The following is a 25,162-nucleotide window of genomic DNA, read 5'->3' as shown; positions in this document are numbered from 1 at the left end:
TCAGCCAATCAGCTCTATTGTTTTCAATATTCAGCTGGTTATGACACTGACGTTTTTAATCAAACAGCATCAATCTGCAAATCGTTTATCGACCCTTTTCTTCTTTCCCAAAAATGCAAAAATATCTAAAAAATATGTGTGTAGTTTAGTCGAATGTCCCACCCAAAGACCCAATTGAGGGCCCAGCCACGGCTGGACCTGAAATGGCTCAAATCTAACATAGAGAATATTTTTTACGGCAACGAAAACTTGGTCAATACATGGAATGCCATGGTATCAGAGGGAGAACTCACTGGGAGTTTCTCCTCTGGTTTACTAAACAGTGCTGGGGTGATGGCCAGGGAGGGCGAGTTTGGCAAATACTATTGTGGCCAAAAGGTACATGAGACCTATAGTTTTTTATGCCATGTTTTCATTGATAATCCTTAAGGTGCTTACTTGTGCCTGTTGTGATGGGATTTGTGGCCCGCAGACAGGGTGCAATTGCACTCCATGCCAGAAACTTGATGCGGAAAAAGCAGCGCAAACAGTAGATAAAAAGGAGAAAGCACCACTTATGGATGCACTTTTAAATCAGTGGGCCTGGGGACCACAGCCAAGTAAAATTTCTAATATTTAAAAAATGTGTGATGGATATTGTTTTCTTTATTCCTTCAGCAACTGACCAATTAAAATTGTGCATACAAAGTTTGAACAACGAACAAATGTCCTTATGTTCTGAAGCAGCACATTCCACATTATCCTCGAAATCCCTTTACTATAAATTGGTCATTTTGAAGCGATATTTCATTGCTCTGAACAGAGTTCCCCATAGTATTGACTTTGAAAAGGGGGTTACACCCCAGAACTGCCGTACTATAAGTGAGGATGCTCAGAAAAAAGAAGGCGAGAAAAGCCAGGGTTTGAAAACTAAAAATGTAAGTGGGTGTTTATGTCATTGAGTTTATAACTGAAACTTTTGTCAACTTTACTTAGTCACTTTATGTGCTAAAATATTAAAGTCACATCTTATCCACTAACATCAATTACATTTATCCCTATGAGCTGATATTCAATCAATTGGCTTGGCTGGTATCACCAAGGCCTAATCTCCATGGTTGAAGACTAGCTAATAGGGAACAATTCAAACCAGATCACCATTTACCAAAAAAAAAAATACATTTAAATTCTGCTCTACATTCTTTAATCAACTATTTCTTATGATTTTACCACTGTAAGGAAGAATCAATAAGCTAACTTAGTTAATTGTGAAATTTAATGTTAACACAGACACAGATTTTTCATTAAAATTACACACTGCAACAATGATCTTCATTTCCAGGTATCAAATTTAAATCCTGCCATAGGCCTAGCAAGAGTTGGTTCCCGTGCAGCCCTTAATTTCTCATTTGCCTTTTTGCGGCGCACATGGCGGTTAGGTCAGTTCACAAATCATACAAAATTAACCATATCAACATTTACCAAAATTTTTAATTTAGGGGAGGACATTGACCTGTGTAGTGAATTATTGTCAGAATGCCTAGATGCTTTGAAAATATTGCCAGTGTGTTCTCTCTATGATCAGAGTGAAATTTCGCCAGTTTGGCTAGAAGTTGTTGATAAATCTTATAAGTTTTTGAGACAAGTTGTTGAAGGGTGAGTTTAGCCATTTTATACTGGATATAATTTAACCATGATTGTAAATGCAGAGAAATTAATGGGGGTTCAAGGCAAAACTGCATTGTTCCTATTGAAGATCAGCACACATCACTAAATATTCTCCTTGAATTTGCAATGCAAAAAGGAACCCTTAATGGAATTTTAGATATGGTTCTTTTAATGCTCAGTTTGTGGGATAAGAGAGTGCATCAGCTTGACAATAGGTGCAATATCAATATATTAAAGTATTGGCAACTAATTGAGGATTCTATAGATCTGCAGTTGAAAATGCCAGTGCCCCATTGTTGTCTTTCCTTTACCGTTTCTCGGAGATTTCTCCAGCACCGTCAAATCTCGGCCCATTTCTTGAAAATTGTACTGAAGATAAGCTGAGCAGTTGCACAAAAATATATCTGGATTTTCTGGATTTGCCGGACGATGACAAAATAGGGATTGATCTGAAGCAGGCGTGCGTGTTTGTAATGTGCCATTTGGACCGTTTGGCCGCACCACATATGCCTCCCTTAAGTTTCAACAAGGTAGACGGAAATGTACCCATGAGAACTTTTAGGGTGATTTCAAAAACCAAAATTTCGCGATTACGATCAGAGATCTTGGGTTATCCCACACACTTCTAAGAGTTACATTTTCCAAATTCGTAAATACTAAACAGATTCTGTCGAGTTCACATTATTCGGAATTTGATCATGTTTATCAACTTATAATTTTTGAAAAAAAAATACATTACATGAATAGCATATTTTCTAGGACTTTGTGCTTAGAAAAATACGAAAGACGGTCAAAAATTACATTTTGGATTATTTAATAAGGGCACGTTTCCTGCATTATATCGTTTTTCACTGAAAACGTTTTGAACTTTTTTCTTAATTTCCAACTCACCCTTAAAATTTCATCGGTGTCTTTTATTTGGCCAGCATTTTACAGGTGAATTTCCTGTTATAATAGAGAAAAATGTTCTGGGAAATTTTCAGTCGCTTTCATATGTGAATGGTCAAATGCTATGGGGGTGGGGATGGTTGACGTGGGCTTCAAATCCGGGACCGCAGTTGTGCGAGTCTTTAGCAGAGCTCAGTATTAAGCAAATGAAATGCTCAGAAAGAGGTATATTTTCTTCCCCTTTTGTATACTGGGTATTCCCGAAATAAGTGCGATACTTTGAATCAATAACAGAACTCGTAAAGAGCAACATTTTTTTAAAGTAAATTTTTGTGTAAAAACTGCAGTTTTCCGTTTCGATTTATGAAAAAATTTATCACTCGTTTACTCGTCTATGGCATCCAAAATTGCTTAATCTATTTTGGATCCTTCGCATAGCTACCTAGTGAATTTTTACCTGTTTCCTGATGCACATGTCTTTTTTTCCAATAATCCATAGACGCATACACCTAAGTAGGATATTGGGGTCTTACGTTATTTACTATAAAAAATGTATATAAATTCTACGAGCCGGATTAGGGTTTGCACTTCCACATAAACTAACACCATATCAGCGTACTCATTATTCGTAAAACGTGGCATTTTCCATAAAAACTTCCAAGAATTTCAAACGCTATCGCAATAACAGAAACGACACGTTTCAATCGTAAACAAGTCTCGGTGTAGGTCTAGCTTGAATCACAATTAGTACAAAAACTACGATAATAAAATATCCATAAAATAGTGTGTAATTTGACTTTTTTAATTCATGGGCGATTCCATAGAGAGGTTCTAATATGTAAAAACACCGGGAGCGAATCTGCATTTAAAAAAATCTTATTTGACAAAAATTGTAGCTTTTGATGAGTTCTGTTGCTTGTTTAAATTATGGTACTTGTTTCTGGAACACCCTGTATATAAATGCTATAGATTTGTGCTTTCTAGGAGTGATTTTCTTGACGCATGCCGGTACCGTGTACATCACATTCTATACTTCAGAAACGCAATGTCCACAACAAATCGAAGGATTGAAAGACAAGGAAATTGTTATGATAGCTGCCCATGTTGAGGGAAAGCATTATATGGCACTAGAAAAGAATGGAAACGTGTATTCATGGGGAAGCGGGAATGGGGGGAAATTAGGTATTTTGGAGAAGTAACTCGTTGGGAATTTTATTAGAGATAAATCCGGGATAATAGGTCATGGAGATGCGGTCACCAAAGACGAGCCCACAGTAATTGAAACATTACAAGGGAAAGATGTTGTTTCGATTGCATGCGGTTCTACATATAGGTAAAATAAAAAAAACTGCGGTTTCCAGCGTACCATTTATTTCGTAAATTATTATTTAGTGCTGCCATTACCTCTGGGGGAGTATTGTACACTTGGGGAAAAGGCAACTATGGTCGTTTAGGCCATGGGTCATTTGACGACATCTTGATTCCTACCCCAGTGGCTGGGTTAACCGGTTATCACGTGGTGAAAGTGGCTCTTGGGTCGGGCGATGCGCACACTTTATGTGTTACAGATACAGGGCGCGTTTTCAGCTGGGGCGATGGAGACTATGGAAAATTGGGCCGAGGAGGAGCAGAGGGTAGTAAAGTTCCAAGGATCATTGAGGCTTTACAAGAAGTAAGTCTTCACTTTGGCCTCCCTTTTTAAGAATTGAATTTTTGTGTTTGATTAATAGGTGGAAATTAGAGATGTTTGGTGCGGCCCTCATTTCAGCGTTGCCCTTTCAAACGAGGGGAGAGTCTACACTTGGGGCAAGGCAAGTTCCCTTTTTGGGGGAAAAAAGAGTTTTCTTTATAGATTTTACTTGTTTCCTTTTAGGTAATCTTTATGTATTCCCTCTCCTCTCCCTTGTTCTTCTATTTTTTTTCCTCTTAACATTTCATTCTCGCTTGTCCTTTTTTCCCTTCCGGTTTTTAGGGAGAAGGTTGGAAATTGGGACACCGCTCCGACGACCACGTCCGAACACCCGAGCTAGTAGAAGCTCTTACGGGCAAAAAAGTCGTGTCTCTCTCCATTGGAACAGCTCATTGTCTTGCTCTAACCTCTGAAGGAGAGGTCTTGGGCTGGGGCAAAAACGAGAATAGACAAATAGACGATAGCAGCGAGGTTTTCATACAACAACCAAGGACCATAGAAGCCCTTAAAGGGTCTCGTATTTTAGGCATCGCGTGCGGGCCCATACAAAGCTTCGCCTGGACTGATCTCAATAGTTTTACACCTTTGACTTCGGTTCCTTTTGTTATGGATCTCTCAGAGTGCACATTTAAGTAAGAAAAAATAAATTTAATTTTACTACAATTAATTGGGAATTTTTCTCAGATTTTTGGATCAGTTGTTGGGGGTAGTCACTCAATCCTCCCCGTCCACTCAAGACAAGGAATGCATTGCCATTTCCACATTGAATTTGTTGCAGCTGCAACTGCACAGTATTATTAACAATAACCTTGATGCCAAATCTGTGGGTAAGTTCAGTTCTCTAACTTTTAGTGATTTTTTTCAAGTTTTTTTCCAAAGGTTTGCTGCCAAACAGTAAATTACTCGCCTCAATAAAATCGAAAATAGTACATTTGGCCAGCAGTTGTAACATCCTACCTGCAGTACAAACAGCTGCGCAGGCAGTACTGCAAGCTGGATGGTCCATATTACTACCAACCCCCAGCGGAAGGGCTAGAACCTTGTCAACGTTGCTATTGAGCACCGGTAGGTTTGTGCACAAGAAAATCCTTTAATAAAGGATATATTTTTCCCCTAAGATATGGAGACTCAAATGTGCAAATCTGGACATCAATTCATGACAGATTTGTTGGTTTGGTCGCTGATGGCCGATGGAGGCCTGGAAACTGCCTTAAACGAGTTCCTGAGTGTTGATATTTCCGAGATAACCAATTTAGATGAGAATTATGACATCGGTGCTTCGGCCTTTAGTATTCCGTTACTCTATTTGGTCCGACAGCTAATACGGTATGTTAAAGGCGTGTTTAAGATCTAAGATCTAAAATTTTCACGTTCCACACTTTTACTAAATCGTTTTCGATTTTCCAGCAACACTAGTACGATAACTCAAACATCTCTCAAAGAATACGCTTCTGGCGGTAAAAACATCATTCAGAAAAACTTGTCTTTGCCCAGTTTAAAATTGCTCCAAAGATTTCAGCGATTGCTAATAGGTACACATTTAATTACTGATAAAATCCTCGAATTTCTAAGCCTAAAAATGTATTTTTAGGAAAAATTTATCAAAATTCCTCCTGTCGAGAGTCGGCAGAAAGCCTTTTGGCTAAATACATTGAGTGCTTTAGTAACCACGTCAATTCCACCTTAAACATGAGCCATGATATTTGCATGGTACACCCGAAGAATTTCATTTACGTCATGCAAGTACTAAAGAGCGACATTATAGGTAAGAACTCGTTTTTTTTAGATGGATTTTTATTGATTTTCTTTTCAAATTAACAAATTGTTATCCTGTAATAAGATCGGCAGTTTTCGAGGCGGGCAAAAGAGCAATGTGCAGACCTTTGAGCAGCAAGTGTCCTATAAATTTTGGGATTTCCAATACGTGCAGCACCTGTGTTAGGCTCAGACCTATGGTGGAACCTAACAAATCAATCATGATTTGGCGATTTAATTTCTACTCTAAGGAAACGGGCAAAATTACGTACTAATATTTGGTTCTCCGGGTGTTGTTTCATGACAAAACTGAGGGAACTGGAGGCGTGCCCTAGTGCTTACCTGCGATGATTAAACCAGCCTTGGAGAGCCCCATGAAGATATGGATTGGAATTTCCAGCACATCAATAGGCAACAGCAGCAATCGATTAAATAAATGTTTCACAATGGATATCAGGCCAACTAGTACCATTTTTCCTTGGTGTATATTTTTCCCTTAGATATCGCACGTAAATTATCTCGGTAGATGTTTGAATATGCCGTGAGACTGAGAACGGAAATGTGTAGTTTCGTATTAAGGAATTGCTACGAATGGTTACATGCCACTGCAATTATATCTTTCGAGATAGGAAAATAATTATTTTTTGTCGCTTTTAATGCAGTTTGCTGCGTCACCGGGTGATAGAGCCCTCACTTTGCGTAATTACCTAATAAGTCGTTACAATTATTGCAACTGATAACGGTCAATTACGAAAATTTAAAGTTTTTTTTAGCTTTCCTCCCCGTTTCAAGATTTCCACGTGTTTGCCATTCCAGTCACTTAAGATTTATAGTCCGAGTTGCATTTGAAAATATCACTCCGCGTTTATCTAATTATGACTAAGAAGTTCGGAAAGAGCGCTGAAGTCTAACCTGAACTCTCTTGAACCCTTTTAAACAGCATTTATCGTTCAAACAGTAACGGATGAACGGTAAAAATCTCGTACAATGCATCGCACCTTAAGCGTAAGGCGCTGATTAAGTAATTTACTATTTACCACCTGAGATTTGATTAACACACCAATTGATCCCAGGTGTGCGTCTGGTATTTCAACATTTACTTGATTTTTTTAAAATGAACACCCTATATGTAATTCAGGAATAATTAGCTATAAATTCTCTTCATTGTCCTAGGAGTTCTGTTGCCCGAACTGTTGGTCAGTCTCATCCTTCTGGAACAGGAACTAAATATGTTCCTTTGTTCAATGGACTTGCTCTCTTCTTTCAAAGAAGGCTTAAAATGCTTGGATAAGCTTTGCAGAGTTTCACCAGACATAGAAAACGTCGATTTAGACGATATCAGTTGGCCAGGTGTCTCACAGGTGAGTATTTAAATAACAATTCAACTCAAATTATGGGGTTATTATTCCAGGCCCGGCCCCAAAATGTGTCTCATAAGCTTCACGACGATTTGCCGTTAATCCGAAAAGCAGACCTGGAAAATCATAACTTGGATGGTGGCAGGCAAGTTGTTTTATGAAAATTTTTATCTGAAATTTCACTTCAATCTTAAACAGGTGGTTAGTGTTGAACAACCGTGTCTACGACGTCCAAGACTTCCGTTGCGACAATACCGCAATAGCGGAAGTTCTTCAAAAATATTCAGGGAAAGACGCCAGTCTAGCAATCAACACTTCCTATCCCCATTTGTTGCCCTTAATTGAACATTATCTTGTGGGCAATTACTGCCTCCCCGAGCCGGAGACTTCAGCATGCGGTAATATGGATTACATGTACACGTGCATCATGCTGTTGGAGTGTGAGAGAAACCTCGGTTATCTCTTAGGTACTTTACTATACTCACAGTTAAAGTTGTGTCATTCAAATTGTTTGCAAAGGTTTGCACGCGTTTAATTTGCGTCAAAGCTTGCCTCAAACGGAGGAAGAAGCTCACTCCAAGCATTGGGCTATAGCAACGTTCTTATCTGGGGGTCTGCAGATCGATCAACCCCCTAATCCCTATGAGGAGGAGAAAGGGGAGTCCAGGAGTACTAATTCTACCGCAGACAACACGCCCACGGAGCCCAATAAAGGAGATGTGTCGCAGAAAATGTCGAAGAGATTTCATTTGCCCATTGAAAGGATCAACTCGTTCATTAATGCGTTGGCGGAGAGCAGATTATCGGTTAGTTTTACACTAAAACTGGAAATATTGTTTCAAGGGAATGATTTTTAAAAGGAATATTGTTGATTCGGGGTAAATTACTCAAACCATCAGAAAATTTAGGAGTTTGAAGATCGCTAAAAATCCATTTTGATCATTGGAACTACTAGAAAAATCCAAGGGCCAGTTCTAGTTTGGCAAAAAGGTAGAAAATTTTCGACTCTAATGTCCGTATCAGTTAATCAAAAGTGTAGAAAATTCACGAATATTCCGCAGGCATTTTAGATCAGTAAAACATCGAGGCAGTGTAGGTATACCAAGTCATTTCCAGCTAGACAAAACCCAAGTAGACTTAGGTATTTCAAGTTGAGTCAAGATATTTAAATTCCTATTTTAAGGCCAGTTCACGTTTCCCAAATGCAGTTCCTCGGGGGCAGTTTTATACAGCTAGATCATTCTGTCACGAATTATTTTTCACATTTAGGACCAGGATGTCATCTCTTTCCTCGCGATAGTCGAGCAACACTCTAAAGCCAACAATTACCTCACTCGAGTGGATTTCTCGTTCGAACATCCCATAGAGGAAATAGCTCGTGTTCTGTACGCAGTGCTGCTCAAACATTTGGGCCTCGGATACATCGTTTTGCCATTATTGGACGCTTGTAAGGCTCAACGTACAAATCATCTCGAATATATAAAACAATTTTTAGATGTTGCAGACTCTTCCCAACCGAATAATCTAAAAATCCCGAAGGCGATGGCCGAAATGATCCGGCTGGTGCATCAAACCAAATGGAACCTCATTAGATCTCGACAGGAAGCCAATAAAAGCTACAAGGAAATATGCATTCCCTTGTTGGAGAAATGTCGATTTTTGTTATACGAGGTGAAAGCTGCCGTCAGTGTGGAGATGGAGGCGTTTAAGAAAGTGAATGTGTTGTATAAGGAGCCGCGAGTGAGGACCTTAGTTAAAAAGGTTGGCATCACAACACTCAAAAAAACTTGTTAATATATTGAATCATTACTGCATCAAAAGCGACGTCAAAATACCTTGAATGTTCAGAGGCCCTGAGCAAGTGACCAGCACGCGACTCACTGCGATTGGCTGGAGCGAAGCAACATCGGCAAATTGAGCATTCTCGTCGAATTTACAATATTGTAATAATCGTGTCTTAATTTAATTCAATTGATGGAGGTCCTTTGATCCCTTTTGTCGTGAGCCAAACTAATGAATCTCTTTATTTATTTATTTTTTCAGTAGTGAAAAAAATCTTGCTAGTGATGCAATACACAATTATACATTTTTATCCAGGTCATAAAAGATTTGAAGTGCGGCCGTCACACCTCGGATATTCAGAAACCTGAGGATATCGTGAACGCCACAATTCAGTCTCAGAGTGTGGAGAGAAAGTCACACGAGGATCTGGTGAAACAGGCGATGAAAAAAGCCCCTTCTGACGGCAAGATCGCCGAGAGCAAGAGTGAAACGGACGACATGAACAACGAGATCAAGAACGGGGCCCAGAAAGGTAAACTGCTATAGTTTTGTTCGAAACCGCATTCTTTTATCGCTTTTAGTTTCCTCGCTGCGAAAGGTTTCTCCAAACTCGACAAATTAACAGGCGGCGTCTTTCAGGTGATGCAAAGATCGTTCTGGCAGAGTCGTTCACTTCCAACACTTCCAAGAACACTGTGAAAGATCTGAAGGCAGAATTGGACGAGAAATGGAGCGTGGAGAAGCCCGAAAATTTCGTACGAATCGAGCCGAATCAGGAGGACAAGGAGAAGAAGCTCGAGGCTGATATTATTCTTTCGGGTAATATCCAGTTTCAAACCAACAATTGGCTCCAAAAACCTGTAATTTGGGTTATTAATCTGCTAATTATTCTCTTTGATGTCACAGGCATAGTCTCGAAATTAACAGAAAAACAGATGAGCAAAGTATGCGTTAAGAACTTAGACTTGATGACCTGCATTGTGGATTTTGTAACGCAGTCTAATTGCGACGTTGACATGTTAAGAAAATTAATGTACTTGCAGGTTTGTTGTAGATGAAAGATTGTTTCCACCATCTACTAAATTGGGCGTTTTTCTCTAGGTCAAACGTGCCAAAATCCGTAAAGCTGGCTTAGTTATGATAAAAGAGCTCCTCGATGAGACTTATCTACTCGCATCAGTCAAATACTCTATTGTAAACGGCTATTTGGGGCTGGATAAAAAAGACGTGCAACTGCAACACTGCTTGGATAACATACAACTCGTCACCCCCTTTATCAAGACAGAGATGCTGCTGGCGCAGCTTCACATTTCCGAATGGTGCATCCAGAATTTACGAAATTACATCTTGAGGGACGTGCCGGCCAAATCATCCAAACTGAAGGGAAATATCAAGGTTTCGCTAAATCTGGGAACTTATACACTACTGAGGGACATACCCAGGGCTCGGATGTTGTTGGCCCTTTTGGGGATGTTGGCCTCAGATTATTATAACGCCTTCGAGTTGAATCCCTTGATAAACAGGTAAGATATTGGTTGTCTCCTCAGAGAAGTTTGCAAAAACTGAGATTTTTTCAAAGTACGGCAACATTACAGCTCGTTTCACAGATGTTACTGTGACGTAACAGTTATGTTACAGATCTCCACAACAAATGATCCCATCGGGCTTATCATTTATAGTAATATTTTTATATTTCATTTTCTGAATTTTGTTCACATTTTTTCCTTTCACGGCTTCTCACACGTTCATCAATTATGACTTAATTTTCCTAGCGGAGTAATTTCCTCAGTCCTTGCATTACTGAAACAAACGGGCTGTGACCAAACAATAGCGGGCAAAGTCTCGGAATTCTACATCCTCTATGCAGATATCGTGGACGTAAACAAGCCCAGTTTGCGCTCATTGACCGGTCCCGAATTAGCGAATTTGATGAAAATTGGGACTAGAGTGGTGCGCGGTGCGGACTGGAAATGGGGCGATCAGGTACCATTTTGTGCTTGCGTGGATTTAGAGAGGGTGATATTATCAATTTAGGATGGGAATCCACCGGGGGTAGGACGCATCATCGCCGAATTGGGAGATGATAGCTGGATAAGGGTGGAATGGGCTAATGGCACCACCAACAGCTATAGAATGGGAGTTGAGGGAAAATATGATTTGACTTTAGCTGCCTTACCGTCTCCTGTTACGTCGGAGTGCGAGACAACTGAGGAATCTTGTGAACGAAGTGAGTTTATCTCCGCCGATACTTGACATTGATAGTACCATTCATATTATATTATTATCATACTTTGCATTTTCAGGTTCGCATCTGGTCAGAGACAATCAGCTGATTAAGCTCTTACGGGACGCCAGTATTAATTTCCTGCGCAATATCGCTATCAGCGCAGGGTTCTCTCAAGAGAATTTGCACTCCACCTCCCTCCACGGGCTGAGCAGTTTGTTTTGTTCAGTCTTGAATTCAAATAATCCTGATTGGTGCAATTTGACTTTGATCCGGATGGTTTGTCAAACGCAACAGCTGTGCCAGGCTTTCAGCACTAAACCCTGGATTAATATGCTGTTGGGGAGCTTGACACCACCTAGTTGCAGTGGCGGGAATGAGTTAAATTTGCCGAAGCAGGTGAGCAAGTTTGTTTAATGAAAAACGAAAATGTTTTCTCTATTAGCGATTTCAAATATCAAAGAATTTCCTTTCTAGATTCTTACCATAAGACTATTGCAAACAGTATTACATTCCTGGGACATGGACCACCCAGATATACTCCCAGTATTAGAGAAACTGCTGATTATTTTAGGTAGGGTTTTCTATTTTTAAATATCAGCGAGAAATAGTGGAATAAAACTCAAGCAGAAATCTGTTAAACATATTCCTACAAATTTACGGACTAAAACTATATCGTGGAGTGATGTCACTCTCTATTTTAATTTCTTCAAATATTCAATATATTAAAGACTAATTCTCACTGATATGCGCCCACGTACCTCTGATTTCTGGATAGAAAATATCCTCATTTTTCCCTATAGGAAATATAATAATAACTTGTTCTTACGACACTTGCAACAAACCGCCATCGAGCAAAAAGTCCCTTGTACTGCTCACTCAGAGTCACAGCAGCACTTTAGCGCAGGAAATAATCAACCTGCTGCGCAGTCTACACAACCTAGTTGGCTGGAACCAAGTTTTGAACGTCATCTTGAACCAAAAGCTAAACTTAGCCGGGTAATGACGTTTGTTTATATGTACAACTGGAGCAATTAACTGTAATGCGCAGGTATTTTCTGAGCGACTTGTCAACGCAGCACGAGGCAGTCAATTCTGATCAGCAGCATTATATGGTTGTTGCTTGTTTAAACGTAATCGGCTCCTGGGACGTTAGACCGAGAATTGGGGCTCTCGTCGAGATAGAAGGGGCTTCCGGCATGGTTACGAGGGTAACTCCTAAAGGGAAATTGTGCGTGCAGCTGCACGAAGGCGGAGAACTTAAAAAGGTAAAATTGTACTGAAGAAAATTGTTATTGAAGACATTAATTTTAGGTGGGCATTGGAGAGTTGAATCTCCTATCGTCCTCGGAATTTAATTTCGAAAAAATGTCGATGAACGAGGCTTCTATGAAAACCTGGGCCAATTTGCTTCTCATTCGGCACAACTCGTTGAACACCCACGACAGGAAAACTTATCACGGACAAGTCAATTTATCTTACCTGCGCACCCAACAAAACATGCTGAGCGCATTAAACGCCACTCGAGTCTTGCATAGGAATCAGTACAGATTGAGGAAAGTTCTTAAGTATCCTATTAATGGAATGGACCAATCGCAGGAACAGCAATCAATAGAAGAGGAACTCAACCAGCAGCCAGTGTTGCTGATCCAAAAGTTACTCTCCAAAGCCACTCAGCCCAATCCCTTGAAACCGAACTTTACTCTCCAGGAGATGCAATTGGCCGCTCTAAATTTGAGTCAATATTTGGCGGCACAAGGCAATTTTGAACTTCCTTCGGGCATCAATAACGATAGGCCCTGCGCTAGTAATGGGAATATTAATAAAGCAGGTGAGTAATTCGTTATACGGCAGGCAACAGTAATGGCGACAAATTTTGGTACTTTCTTCCACTTTTTCTGGTCCGTTTTTCAACATCGTCTTTAGCTGTAGCGAGCGAGTTGGCGACACCCAACAGCGAATGTTCGATTAAGAGCGTGGTGAGCGAGCGTACCAGCAAACGCATGGAGCTGGAGGAAGATGTGCCGCCGGTGCATCCCATTGTAAATCAGATCGTAGAAATGGGTTTCACGAAGAAAGCTGTAGAGGCCGCCGTTAAGTCTCTGGGTAAGGATATATTTTAGGACTTGGCAACATCGAGAGACTTAGAAAATCGACTTCCCAATTTATCCTTATGTTCGGTACCTTCTAATGATTTAGTTAGCATTCTCCTTGCAACAACATACAGAGCTTTTCGCCATATTTTTCAGCCATAACACCGGAGAATTTAATGAACCCGGAGTCGATTGTGGGGTGGCTCTTAGAACATCCAGAGGTGGCTGCAGAAGACACCGAATCGATGAGTTCCGTTTACGAATCAGACACCGAGTCTATTTCCTATGACAACGCTTTAGGCACCGGAGGATCGGTAAGTGATCTCTAAATACTCATCGAGAGATGGTGAGAGAAAATGTGAAGTATATGCGAAAGAAATAGATATGGAAAACGCATGATTCGAAAAACTTCGGTTTTATATGGCGAAAAAGACGAAACAACATGTGGAATAATAACATTTTTTATCGAAACTAGGGTGACGAGAGCCAGGAACCATCTCCTCAATACTACCGAAGATCTCAATTCTTGTCCAACGACGAATACGCCATGTATGTTAGAGACAACGTAGAGGTGGGAATGTTGGTTCGTTGTTGCCGAAATTACGAAGACGTTCAACACGGCGATATTGGCAAAGTGGTCAAAATCGACCGAGAAGGTTTACACGACCTCAATTTACAGGTTGCCATGTTTCTTTTAATTTCATTCGTCCCGTAAAAACGTTGAAAATTAGGTTAATTGGCACCACAAAATCAGCACTTACTGGATTCGGTTCATCCACGTGGAACTCCTCGGATTCCCGCCCTCAATGCCCCCACCTGCCCCCATTAAAGTTGGTGATCGGGTGCGCGTCAAACCCTCCGTGACCACACCCAGATACAAATGGGGCTATGTCACGCACGACAGTTTAGGCACAGTAACTTCTATTTCAGCTATTCGGCGTGACGTCACTGTTGACTTTCCCAAACAGCAAAACTGGACAGGATTATTGTCCGAGATGGAACTTGTCCCCTCGTGTCACGACGGCGTAGCCTGTAACGGGTGCTGCGTCCAACCAATTAGAGGTAATGATTTTTGACAACTTGGCTTGACTACAAAGTTGGACGGTACCTACTATAAAAAAATTCGGTCGTTTGTCGAGTTCTTTGCGTTTCATTTTACAGTTAAATTTGTATCTAATCTACAGGGTGATTGATTTTAGGTCCCAGGTTTAAATGCAAAGTCTGTGATAGTTATGATTTGTGCGACAATTGTTTTTATACAAAGCGAAACCATCGGCATAGCTTTGTGCGAATTCAAGAGCCTGGAAACGAGGAAGTTTATGCGGGAAAAGCCGGAAGGTATTCATCTGTGGTATCATGTTAAATCTTCCGATATTAAGAAAATATCGATTTTGTCTAGATACTATAGGCAGGATACCACAGAGATGGAAGGTGAAATTGTGACCGAGTGGAGCAAAATAGTGAAAAACGTGACTGTTTCTTCCAACTACGGAGCACGATTTGACAAGCCCGGTTCGGTTTGGCAGAGCAACGGATTCCAGGGAAAGCACTGGATTAGACTCGAAATTTATCCGAATATCGTAGTTAAAAGTTTGAAAGTGGGAGTCGATCCTGCTGATAACAGTTACATGCCTTCTTCCATCGTTATCAATGGTAAGTGCGGGATTTGTTTTCTGTCACTGGTCAACGTTTTCTAAATTCTTTTAATGCGAAAATGATAATTAATCTAGTAATGCGTTAACCTACTAGTGGTGGAGTGTTGAAGTGCAAAAAGACTGTTTGAATACCGTTGTTTTAGGCGGTAACAACGTCCGATCGCTCACCGAGCTAAATTCGGTTTCGGTAAAAAACCAAGAAACCACCGTTTTGCTACTATCCAACGTTGACCGATACTATCCGATGATCGAATTGAACATAATCAAATGCCGAAACAATGGAATCGACTGCAAAATACATGGTATTTACTTAGTGGGTATAAAAAGGCAGTCTTGTGGAGATTTTAGGACATCAGTCTCATTTTTGGCCAATGATTGGGATTTGAATCAGGATTCTCTTCCCGGGTCGACGGTACTTTTTTCCATTAAATACCAATTTATTTCACCAATCTCCCTTATAACCTAGGTGGTCAGTGTGTCTCGTGACGACTTTTGCACCACCAACAACACTGCGGGATGCAAAGTATTTGTATGGGGTCTAAATGATAAAGATCAATTAGGTCAGTCCCAAGGATTCGTCAATAGGTTTTTGATAATTGTTAGATATGTTTCAGGGGGTATGAAAGGGTCTAAGGTAAAACTACCAGTGATGTCGGAATTTTTATCGCAACTCAAACCTATTCATATAGCCGGAGGCTCGAAGTCTCTATTTGTTGTCTCGCAAGAAGGGAAGGTATAACAGTTGTTTTAGAATTTATCAAAATACTGGCAACTTTATCTGCAAGATAGTTTCTACAGAAGCATTTATATGAATGTGGAGCAGTAATAATGTTGTCAGAACTTTGATTTGTATGTCCTTTCCCAATTTGTTTTATTCTTAGCTCTTTGCGTGTGGCGAAGGCACAAACGGTCGCTTGGGCTTAGGGCACAGTTTAAACGTCCCTAATCCGCGGCAAGTGCCTTTTTTGAGTCAATATGTGGTTAAAAAGTTGGCCGTCCATTCTGGAGGGAAACACGCAATGGCCCTTACCCTGGATGGGAAAGTATTTTCCTGGGGTGAAGGAGAAGATGGGAAATTAGGTGAATTAAGTTCAATTCTTACTTTTTAGCGGTTTATAAATATGTTATTGATAGGACATGGGAATAGGCTAAATTTAGACAAACCCAAGTTGATAGAAGCTCTTAAAAGCAAAAAAATCCGAGATATTGCGTGTGGCAGCTCACATTCCGCAGCAATTACCAGCAACGGGGAGCTGTACACCTGGGGATTGGGGGAGTACGGCAGGCTGGGCCACGGGGATAATGTCTCCCAATTGAAGCCTAAACTTGTAATATCTGCACTTTACCTAAAATTGATGAACTTCAACCGATATCTTTAGGTGAAGACTCTAGTGGGACACAGAATTGTTCAAGTAGCCTGTGGGAGTAGGGATGCACAAACTTTGGCGCTTTCAGATCAGGGAATGGTGTTTAGTTGGGGAGATGGAGATTTCGGAAAATTAGGTAACTTTTGGAGATTTTTTGTTTAGGCTCAACTGCTCGGCAATAATGCCATTATCAACAGAAACAAAAATGAATTTTTGACGTGTATAAATGACATTGACATTTAGTCAAATGATAAACAACAGTAATATGTTTTGCTTTTATGTCATTATAATAGTCATAAAGAGTGCGCAGCATAGCGGTAGATCAATCGAAATTTCATCGATATTTTGTTATCATTATATTCTTCTTATCTTTGGGTTGGTTTACTTCACCCCTTGTTTTTTATGATTTTTAGGACGTGGGGGTTCTGAAGGATGTAACGTGCCACACAACATTGAAAGACTGAACCATTTAAACGTGTTGCAAATAGGTGAGATTGTCGCACATTTCGACCCTTAAGTTACTGCAGTTGAACATATCATTTCTCAATAGACCTCCTAACATAATCATTCATTTCCAATTTAGTACGTTATTGACCGATACCAGTTACCATATTCAATTACAACTTTTTTCGCAGAATGCGGAGCCCAGTTCTCGCTGGCATTGACCAAATCCGGTAACATCTGGACTTGGGGAAAAGGAGATTACTTTAGATTGGGACACGGCACCGATCAGCACGTACGTAAACCGACTATGATAGAAAGCCTGAGAGACAAGAAAATCATACACGTGGCAGTTGGGGCGTTGCATTGTTTGGCGGTTACTGACACTGGTCAGGTAAGTTTTCCGTGCAGATCTTTTGGGGAGAAAAGATCATTTTTGTTAGGTATTCGCGTGGGGGGACAACGATCATGGACAGCAAGGAAATGGTACTACTGTTGTAAACCGAAAACCGGCCTTGGTGCAAGGCTTGGAGGATGTTCATGTGAACAGAGTGGCCTGTGGCAGTTCCCATTCCATTGCCTGGACTCAGCAGGACCCTCAAACTGTCACAAAGGTTCTTTTGATTTTCAAATTGTCTTTCTTAACTTACAGTAAATCCTAGGTGGAACCAGTTATATTCTCCGTGCCAAAAGATCCTCTCGGCTCTACAATTTTAGGACTTTACAACGGGGAAAAGGTTGCTTTTCATTTGTAGCAATTATTACAGAAATTCTAATCCTTTATGTTCAGGTGCCAATTAAACCAGTTAACAACGACGCCCCGTCTCTGAGCGGCATAGTAATGTCCCTGGACAGCAATACTGCCAAACAGCAAGCGTTACAGCACATTCTAAACGCCATGCACATACAGCAACTTCGACAAGCAATAGTGAAAGCTTTATGCAGTCATACCAATGTAAAAAACCAGTCGATCAAGCAGGAAGGTACCTTCGAATTGGAGAAAGAGAGGTGAGAAGTGGCATTAATGAATTATCGGAAACTGTATAAAAACATATAAACCACTCTACGGTAAAATTTCCTTAGGCACATAAGTCCGCCTATCTATTAATTGAATCCACAAAGATACGTGTCTAGTCTATTTTCGCATTTTGCCTTAGAACGGTCAGTATTTTACCGCCAATATCTGTGGATGGAGGGGGTGAAGCTCCGGTTTCCATATCCGAAATTGCCGACTTGGCATCCTCTCAACTGAGCCCCGAGCAAGAAGACAATCAACTTTTACTATTGCAGTCAATGACTGCCAGTAGTTGTTCTGCCAGCATCTCGTCAAAGCACAGCAAAATGTCGACGAGTGCCATGAGTGTCATTGCCGCCACTCTTACCAGTCACGCTGAAGTAAAAGTAAATCCCAAGTAAATTTCGGCTAAAAATCCTGTGTTCTCCAGGTTTGCGGTGACAATGCTTTATCCGGATTGGACGATTTCACCTCCCTTCTCTCGGAAAATGACTCGAGGTTGCTAGTGGACTTGTTGAAACTCGCCGTGGCCGATAGAATCGAAGATGATCAGGCCAGAGAGATTTTATCGTCGACCCTCATAACAATTGGCACTGCAAATCCGACGATCGGCTGCATGCTTCTAGAGCTGTGCGTCACCGAACTCGAGGACACCACCAACAGCACTCCCAACTTTTCTACCCACCCTGTAGCGCAGGAATCGAATCATCCCTATTTTGAAGATATGAAGCTGAGCGGGCAGGTGCGCATTCCAGGGGCGGAGGCTTTGAGAGTCGAGTTTGACAGAAGGTACGAAATTTCTTATTTTTATAATATAGTAATAAAATATAGGACGCTACTGTGTTAAAAAAATATTTTATACATTGAATTTATAGTCATATGTCATTCAGCAATACCCAGTGGCATGCAGATCGTTCAGAAACCTCAAACCCATTTTTTTCTGCTTCCTCTCTTTATTTCTCGCAATTAAGTACAGTCTGGTAAGTTTTCTGAGAGCACATTGATGAGTTTTCCCAAAACCAAGCAACAAAATTGCAATATTTCGTATTTATACCTCATCTTCAGTGTCCACTTCATTGCGCATCTACTGATTCCTCAATTAAATGTTTAAAATTACTGGTTGTAGAGAGAATATGTAGGCACTAAAATATATTAAAAGTCAGTGGCGTAGGTTGTTTTCGAGAGTGTAAGAACTTTGAAATCGCCAATACGATCGTTTTTATATTAATTTTCTACTGCCATGTCCACTGCCAATATGACAATAGTTAATACGTCAGGTGTTCCACCGAGAGACGTCACGATCCGCTGACTATAAGCGACTCGACTGGGCGAGTAGTGGCTATCCGCAGCGGCAGAGAGTGGAGCGATTGGTCGTCGGAAGTACGAATTTCCGGCGATGAGTTGCGCTGGACATTCGTTAGTGACAGCTCAGTAAATGGGTGGGGGTGGCGATTTACCGTGTACCCGGTCATGCCCCTGAACGGGTTTGTTCCTATTTTCGCTATTAAGAAATATTCTATTGGTGACCGCTTCCAGGAAGGTGGTGTTAGGTTCTGACCGGACAATGCTGAGCCAACCGTCAATAGATATGGTAATGGTACTACTGGATTCTCGACTTTATGTCTCTGCGGATTCTACTCTTATGTCTCGCCTGGCAACCGCTTTGGCCTCGTGTTCTCAACTTAGTTTCCTATCTGGGACCCAAAGAATGTGGGCTTTACAGACTCTTCAACGGTACCAATAGTTCAATAATAACTCGGACGAAAATTAGTCTTTGTTTACAGACTTCTCACAGAGTCCAAACACAAATCCCCCCTGGACCAGCTTCACAATTTCAGCTCTCCAGACGGCGCCTTGAGCGGATTCCTGGAGGAATTGCCTCGGTCCATGCTACGCCAGTTTGAATATGAAGATAGCTCAGTTAGGGCCGGAATAAATTTGATGCATTCCGATTTCTTCAAGGTTTTAGTAGCCTTAGCCTGCAATTTGGAATTGGACTTAAACGAAGAAATTGCGGAAAGCCATAAATGGTAGATAAACACTAAAATCGTCATGGAGCTAGGGTTAAGGTGATTTTTAGGGCCTGGTTTAGAAGGTATTGCAACGCGGCTAGAGTAGCCAAAGCGCTGATTCATCGCACCGTATTGCCGCCAAATTTCTGCTCCGAAGTTCGAAAGAAATTCACTGATAATTTAGAGTCGATGGAGGGTTCATTGGGGTCTTCTTGGGAGCATGAAGATCACACCGTTTTCAGAAAGGAGCAAGATGAGCAGCTACTTGTATGGTTAAATACTAAACCAGAAGATTGGACTTTGAGCTGGGGTGGTTCCGGTATGTCGCGTCGAGATTATGGCAACATAAAAAGGATAATTCATTATAGGCACGATTTATGGGTGGGGTCACAATCATCGAGGACAGTTGGGCGGGGTCGAAGGCGCGAAAGTGAAAGTTCCCACGCCCTGCGAAGCTCTCACTCAACTAAGGCCGGTGCAGCTCGTGGGCGGGGAGCAGACGCTGTTTGCTGTGACTGCCGATGGAAAAGTGTACGCCACTGGATATGGCGCAGGAGGCAGGCTCGGTATTGGTGGGTGTGACAGTGTTCTTGTGCCGACCCTGCTGGAGTCCATTCAGCATGTATTCGTTAAAAAAGTTGCTGTCAATTCTGGAGGAAAGGTAATGATACGATTCTTCAAGGTCACTGGCAAAATCCCCACATTTAATCTTCAATTGTAATCAGTACTAGAATAACTTCGTTGGTCTTCGTCAAAGACATATTAAACCTTCTTCGGTCCTCCTCCCTCCTGAACTCGTGATACCACAATACTTATTGATTATTGAAGAATTTTTGTTCGTTTTCTAAATACGCAGTTTCTCTTTCAGCATTGCTTGGCCTTATCCGCTGATAACGAGGTGTATTCTTGGGGTGAAGGAGAGGATGGCAAGCTCGGCCATGGCAACAGACAATCGTGCGAAAAGCCCAAACTCATCGAGGCACTGCAAGGTCCCATTTAACCAAAAAAAAATATTCATTTTTGAGAAAATTTCCTGTAAAGATATGGAAGTAGTCGACATAGCATGCGGCGGGGCCCATTCTGCGGTAATTACGGCGTGTGGACACCTGTATACATGGGGCAAAGGTCGCTATGGGCGGTTGGGTCATGGAGACAGTGAGGATCAACTCAAGCCAAAACTCGTAGAAGCGCTAGTGGGGTATAAAGTAGTCGGGGTGGCTTGTGGTTCAGGCGATGCGCAAACTCTCTGCATTACCGACGATGACAATGTCTGGTCTTGGGGAGATGGCGATTACGGTAAACTGGGAAGAGGAGGGTGAGTGTAATTTTAAAAAAATTGTATACAGATTAGACATCGATTATTCTTTTTTTAGATCTGATGGATGTAAACTTCCAATGAAAATCGAGAGTTTGGCCGGCTTAGGGGTGGTAAGTGTGGAATGTGGATCTCAGTTCTCCACATCCCTTACTCGGTCCGGAAGCGTGTACACCTGGGGCAAAGGGGATTACCATCGATTGGGCCATGGTACTCCCGAGCATATTCGTAGACCCAAGAAAGTGGCAGCACTACAAGGGAAGAAAATCGTTATTATTGCCACCGGATCTCTGCATTGCGTAGCTTGCTCCGATCAGGGAGAGGTAAATGACACTTCACATTTCTCCTCCCAATTTCTAGTTAATTAAACCCAAAAATTAAGGCCCACTTTGGAGTTTTGAAGGCTATCGGTTGAATGACATTACAAAATGGTTGCCATTGGATGCCACAGTCTCTAATTTTACGATATTATTATTATATAATTAATTGAGTAAACTCATAATGGGACACTTTACAGTGTTGTCAAATTACGATGATATTTCTTTTAAGGTGTTCACCTGGGGTGATAACGACGAAGGCCAATTGGGAGACGGTACCACCAACGGTATCCAACGGCCCCGTCTCATAACATCGCTGGAAGCCAACATCAAGATTACGAACGTGGCTTGCGGATCTGCGCACACTCTGGCCTGGTCTACCGACAGTTCGGCGAGTGCGCGATTGCCAACTGTTCCACCAATCGAATACGACCTCCTGCGCGATATTCCCACCTGGGTGCTGCACCGGCGATTAGTGTTGCTGCACCACTTTACCGAGCTAATTTGTCCCTGTATAGCTATGTTCCCGATCACCGGAGAGGACTCTTTGCATCAATTGAGGAACATTTTAATATATTACATCAAAGAAGCGACGTTTAGGAAGGTGGTTCAGGCGACTATGCTGCGCGAGAAACACCACGGACCTGTAGTGGAGTTGAATAGGTTAGTTGGTCCGCCATATTTCTTGATGTGTTTCATCGGCTTGCGTATGATAATTTTGTTGTAAATCCAGACTGCAAGTGAAAAAGTACCGATCCAGAGGTGGATTGGCCGGGGTAGACGGTATGAAATCAGTTTTCGGGCAAATGGTTGCCAAACTGCCTTTATTGAGCTCGGAGGCCCTCACCCTTCCCCATCGAATTTGGAAAGTCGAATTTGTGGGTAAGTACTGCCTGGCACCATAGTAAATTTCTTTCTCCAAAAATTACATCAACGACTTTCTATTAATTAAACCTTTAGAAATGTGTGTTCTACATTGCTGACCTTATTTAACGTTGACTAAAGAGTCGCGTAGTACATCAGCGATTTTCAGAAAATACTTACATACAACAAACCTTAATCGTCCACTCTTTGGGCACTTATTTAACGTCGCGACTTAAGCTAGGTACTCATTCATCAGTCTTATCTAGTACAGTGAGTGAAATTCAGGAATTCAAAATTGCAAGAGTGTCGGCAAACATTTGCGCAAAGGACGAGTTTTTTTTTCTAGGTGAAAGTGTGGACGACTGTGGCGGAGGTTACAGCGAGTCGATTGCAGAAATGTGCGACGAGCTGCAAAACGGTTCTTTACCGTTATTGATGGCCACGCCCAATGGCAGAGACGAAGCCGGAGCCAATCGAGACTGTTTCATCTTGAACCCCACTGCCAAAACTTGCCTACACTTGAACATGTTCAGGTAAGTCCACATGGACGAACGTTTCATTCTCAATCCCATAGTTCGAATTTAATCAAATTGCGGGCTTAATTAGGATTGTAAATGTAGCAACACCGATGAGATACATTTCCGATAGCGTTATGCCTTCAAGGAAAAGCGATGAAGACTAATGCTTTACGCGATTATGTTTGCAGTGTCGTTTTTATTTGTTAGGACGCCGACACCTCGAAGTGTCCAGTATCAGTATTTTTCCTGTTTTAAAATCGATATGTTCGTTAGCGAACCTATTGGTGCTAATAGGATTTTTCCGAATTTTAATAGTTTCTCTCCACTCAGATTTTTGGGTGTCCTGATGGGGATTGCCATTAGAACCGGCTCTCCACTTAGTTTAAACTTGGCAGAGCCGGTATGGAAGCAGTTGGCCGGCATGGAATTGACACCTGCCGATCTCACCGAAATCGACAGGTAAATTTATTTTTTATTTAAGATTCGTTCTCTAGTTTCCAATGGAAATTACGAAAGAAGTTGTATTAAAAAAGGGGAAAAACACACATTGTGGTTTTAGGGATTATGTACCCGGTTTACTCTGCATTCGCGATGCAGGCCCAGACGAGCCCCTTTTCCAAAATCTGGAAATGCCTTTTACAACACCCTCTTCGTGCGGCGTTGATGTTCCTTTGAGCTCTAAATATACGAAAATCACCTACGAGAATAGACTGGAATATGTGAGATTGGCCCTCAATTTTAGGTATAAATTTATGACCAACATTGATGGTGGTTTAGAGACATTTCTGTTGTTTAGACTGCACGAATTTGACGAGCAAGTCAAAGCAGTGAGAGACGGGATGTCCAAGGTGGTTCCAGTGCCTCTTTTGAGTCTTTTCAGCGGGTATGAATTGGAAACGATGGTGTGCGGATCTCCCGATATACCTTTATCTTTGCTTAAATCAGTAGCAACTTACAAAGGTATTTTTTTATTACGATTAAGGTACTGAATTACTTATTGACCAATTCGAAGGAATCGACAGTACCGCCCCCTTGATTCAATGGTTCTGGGAAGTAATGGAAGAATTTAGCAATCAGGAGCGATCCTTGTTTCTTCGTTTTGTGTGGGGGAGAACGCGACTTCCACGCACCATAGCCGACTTTAGAGGCAGAGATTTCGTCATCCAGATCATCGACAAATATGTCCCTCCCGACCATTTCCTCCCGGAGAGCTATACCTGTTTCTTTTTGTTGAAAATCCCAAAGTACTCTTGCAAGGTAACAAAAACTCTCAGGAATGTTTTAGACGTTTACGATTCGATTTCAGCACGTCCTCCAACAAAAACTCAAATACGCCATTCACTTCTGCAAATCGATCGACAAGGATGAGTACGCGCGAGTGGCCATGGCCGGCGATTTGGCAGTCAGTTCCAGTTCGGACGTGGAAAGCGATCCGGAAATGGACATTAGCACTTAACTCCTTAATACTCATTTTCTATTGTCGTTGTGCTATCGCTATCCCGTCCAACACGTGCAAAATCCTCTGCGCTTGATCAAGTTTACGTCACAGTACGTATTTTAAGTAAACGTATTTTTCCCTCTCGCATAATACTCGACTCAGAATAGTATATGCATTATACGCTTTACATTCCTCTGATAAAATTATTTTTGTACGAAAATAATGAGATCAGCTACATATACCTACCTAACATAAGAGTTACTTCAATGTTTGAACTATGAAAATTTAGTCAATCTGGGAACTTTGTCAGTTTGTCAAGATTGATTAAATGACAATACTGTCATCGGAGGCCATTTTAAGCTAGAACACCACTATCTTGACAACTGATTGATTATACAACGTGCGTTAGCGAAAAAAAAACTGTGTCCTGGGGAAAATTAAAACGTGACTACGTAACATAACAATCACCCGGAATATCACTTATCGTAGATCACCATATTATCCGCCTGGCGACCATGTTAAATTTAAGAATCACAAGGTTAAATTCCTTGGTCGCGCCATTCGATCGGCGAATATGGCCGCTAGCATTTTACAGTGTGTTTGAGTTACTCAAGCAGACCCCCTGTATAACAATGTTCAGTCGATTTATTAACAGAAAATATTTTATTTCGTTTCATTTGTTAATGCCATGAAGTGTTGTTTTCTCTTTAAATAAGTCGAACTGTAAATTTGTTTGATTTCTAGTCATTTTAATTGGGATCAGAATTAAAAAGCTCTATGAAT

At 41.3% G+C, this 25,162-nt stretch overlaps 1 protein-coding gene across 2 annotated transcripts; it reads left to right on the top strand.

Moving 5' to 3' along the window:
• Window positions 1-59: 59 nt before the first annotated feature.
• HERC2 (E3 ubiquitin-protein ligase HERC2) lies at window positions 60-25,162 on the top strand. 2 transcript variants are annotated; one of them, XM_066285843.1, is made up of 70 exons: window positions 60-378; window positions 431-599; window positions 658-917; window positions 1,322-1,418; window positions 1,479-1,635; window positions 1,689-1,862; window positions 1,913-2,177; window positions 2,631-2,760; window positions 3,520-3,717; window positions 3,775-3,868; window positions 3,928-4,207; window positions 4,266-4,346; window positions 4,508-4,857; window positions 4,910-5,052; window positions 5,105-5,290; window positions 5,344-5,551; window positions 5,633-5,757; window positions 5,817-5,990; window positions 7,154-7,341; window positions 7,392-7,483; window positions 7,537-7,805; window positions 7,858-8,144; window positions 8,608-8,785; window positions 8,843-9,099; window positions 9,436-9,652; window positions 9,760-9,939; window positions 10,027-10,163; window positions 10,222-10,643; window positions 10,893-11,103; window positions 11,155-11,347; window positions 11,424-11,743; window positions 11,822-11,918; window positions 12,148-12,343; window positions 12,396-12,612; window positions 12,659-13,175; window positions 13,271-13,450; window positions 13,594-13,751; window positions 13,913-14,116; window positions 14,169-14,499; window positions 14,637-14,775; window positions 14,837-15,090; window positions 15,236-15,504; window positions 15,559-15,652; window positions 15,707-15,825; window positions 15,974-16,172; window positions 16,227-16,420; window positions 16,472-16,595; window positions 16,873-16,947; window positions 17,095-17,294; window positions 17,344-17,514; window positions 17,563-17,637; window positions 17,691-17,908; window positions 18,058-18,295; window positions 18,346-18,704; window positions 19,193-19,399; window positions 19,452-19,649; window positions 19,700-19,945; window positions 19,996-20,246; window positions 20,296-20,588; window positions 20,796-20,916; window positions 20,969-21,242; window positions 21,301-21,565; window positions 21,792-22,222; window positions 22,293-22,441; window positions 22,770-22,956; window positions 23,272-23,400; window positions 23,501-23,683; window positions 23,738-23,901; window positions 23,954-24,198; window positions 24,248-25,162. In XM_066285843.1, exons 1-70 carry the CDS (start codon window positions 154-156, stop codon window positions 24,395-24,397), a joined length of 14,388 nt encoding a protein of 4,795 aa, XP_066141940.1. In that variant the 5' UTR covers window positions 60-153; the 3' UTR covers window positions 24,398-25,162. The 2 variants fall into 2 exon arrangements, with proteins under 2 accessions (XP_066141940.1, XP_066141939.1); XM_066285842.1 differs by having other exon boundaries at window positions 4,266-4,350; window positions 4,512-4,857; window positions 8,834-9,099.

This window comes from Euwallacea fornicatus, chromosome 9 (genome assembly GCF_040115645.1).
Source record: "Euwallacea fornicatus isolate EFF26 chromosome 9, ASM4011564v1, whole genome shotgun sequence".
Classification (NCBI taxonomy): domain Eukaryota; kingdom Metazoa; phylum Arthropoda; class Insecta; order Coleoptera; family Curculionidae; genus Euwallacea; species Euwallacea fornicatus.
The sequence above is the reverse complement of the archived record's forward strand: the minus strand, read 5'-3'. Positions and strand labels throughout refer to the sequence as shown.

What these genes read in the sequence shown, in the direction of transcription:
- HERC2 (XM_066285842.1), top strand. Translation starts at nt 154, where the DNA reads ATGTCCCACCCAAAGACCCAATTGAGGGCCCAGCCACGGCTGGACCTG. An exon ending in ATTCTCTTCCCGGGTCGACG is followed by an intron (nt 15,505 to 15,558) that starts GTACTTTTTTCC and finishes CTTATAACCTAG; the next exon opens with GTGGTCAGTGTGTCTCGTGA. An exon ending in ACCCTCAAACTGTCACAAAG is followed by an intron (nt 17,515 to 17,562) that starts GTTCTTTTGATT and finishes AGTAAATCCTAG; the next exon opens with GTGGAACCAGTTATATTCTC.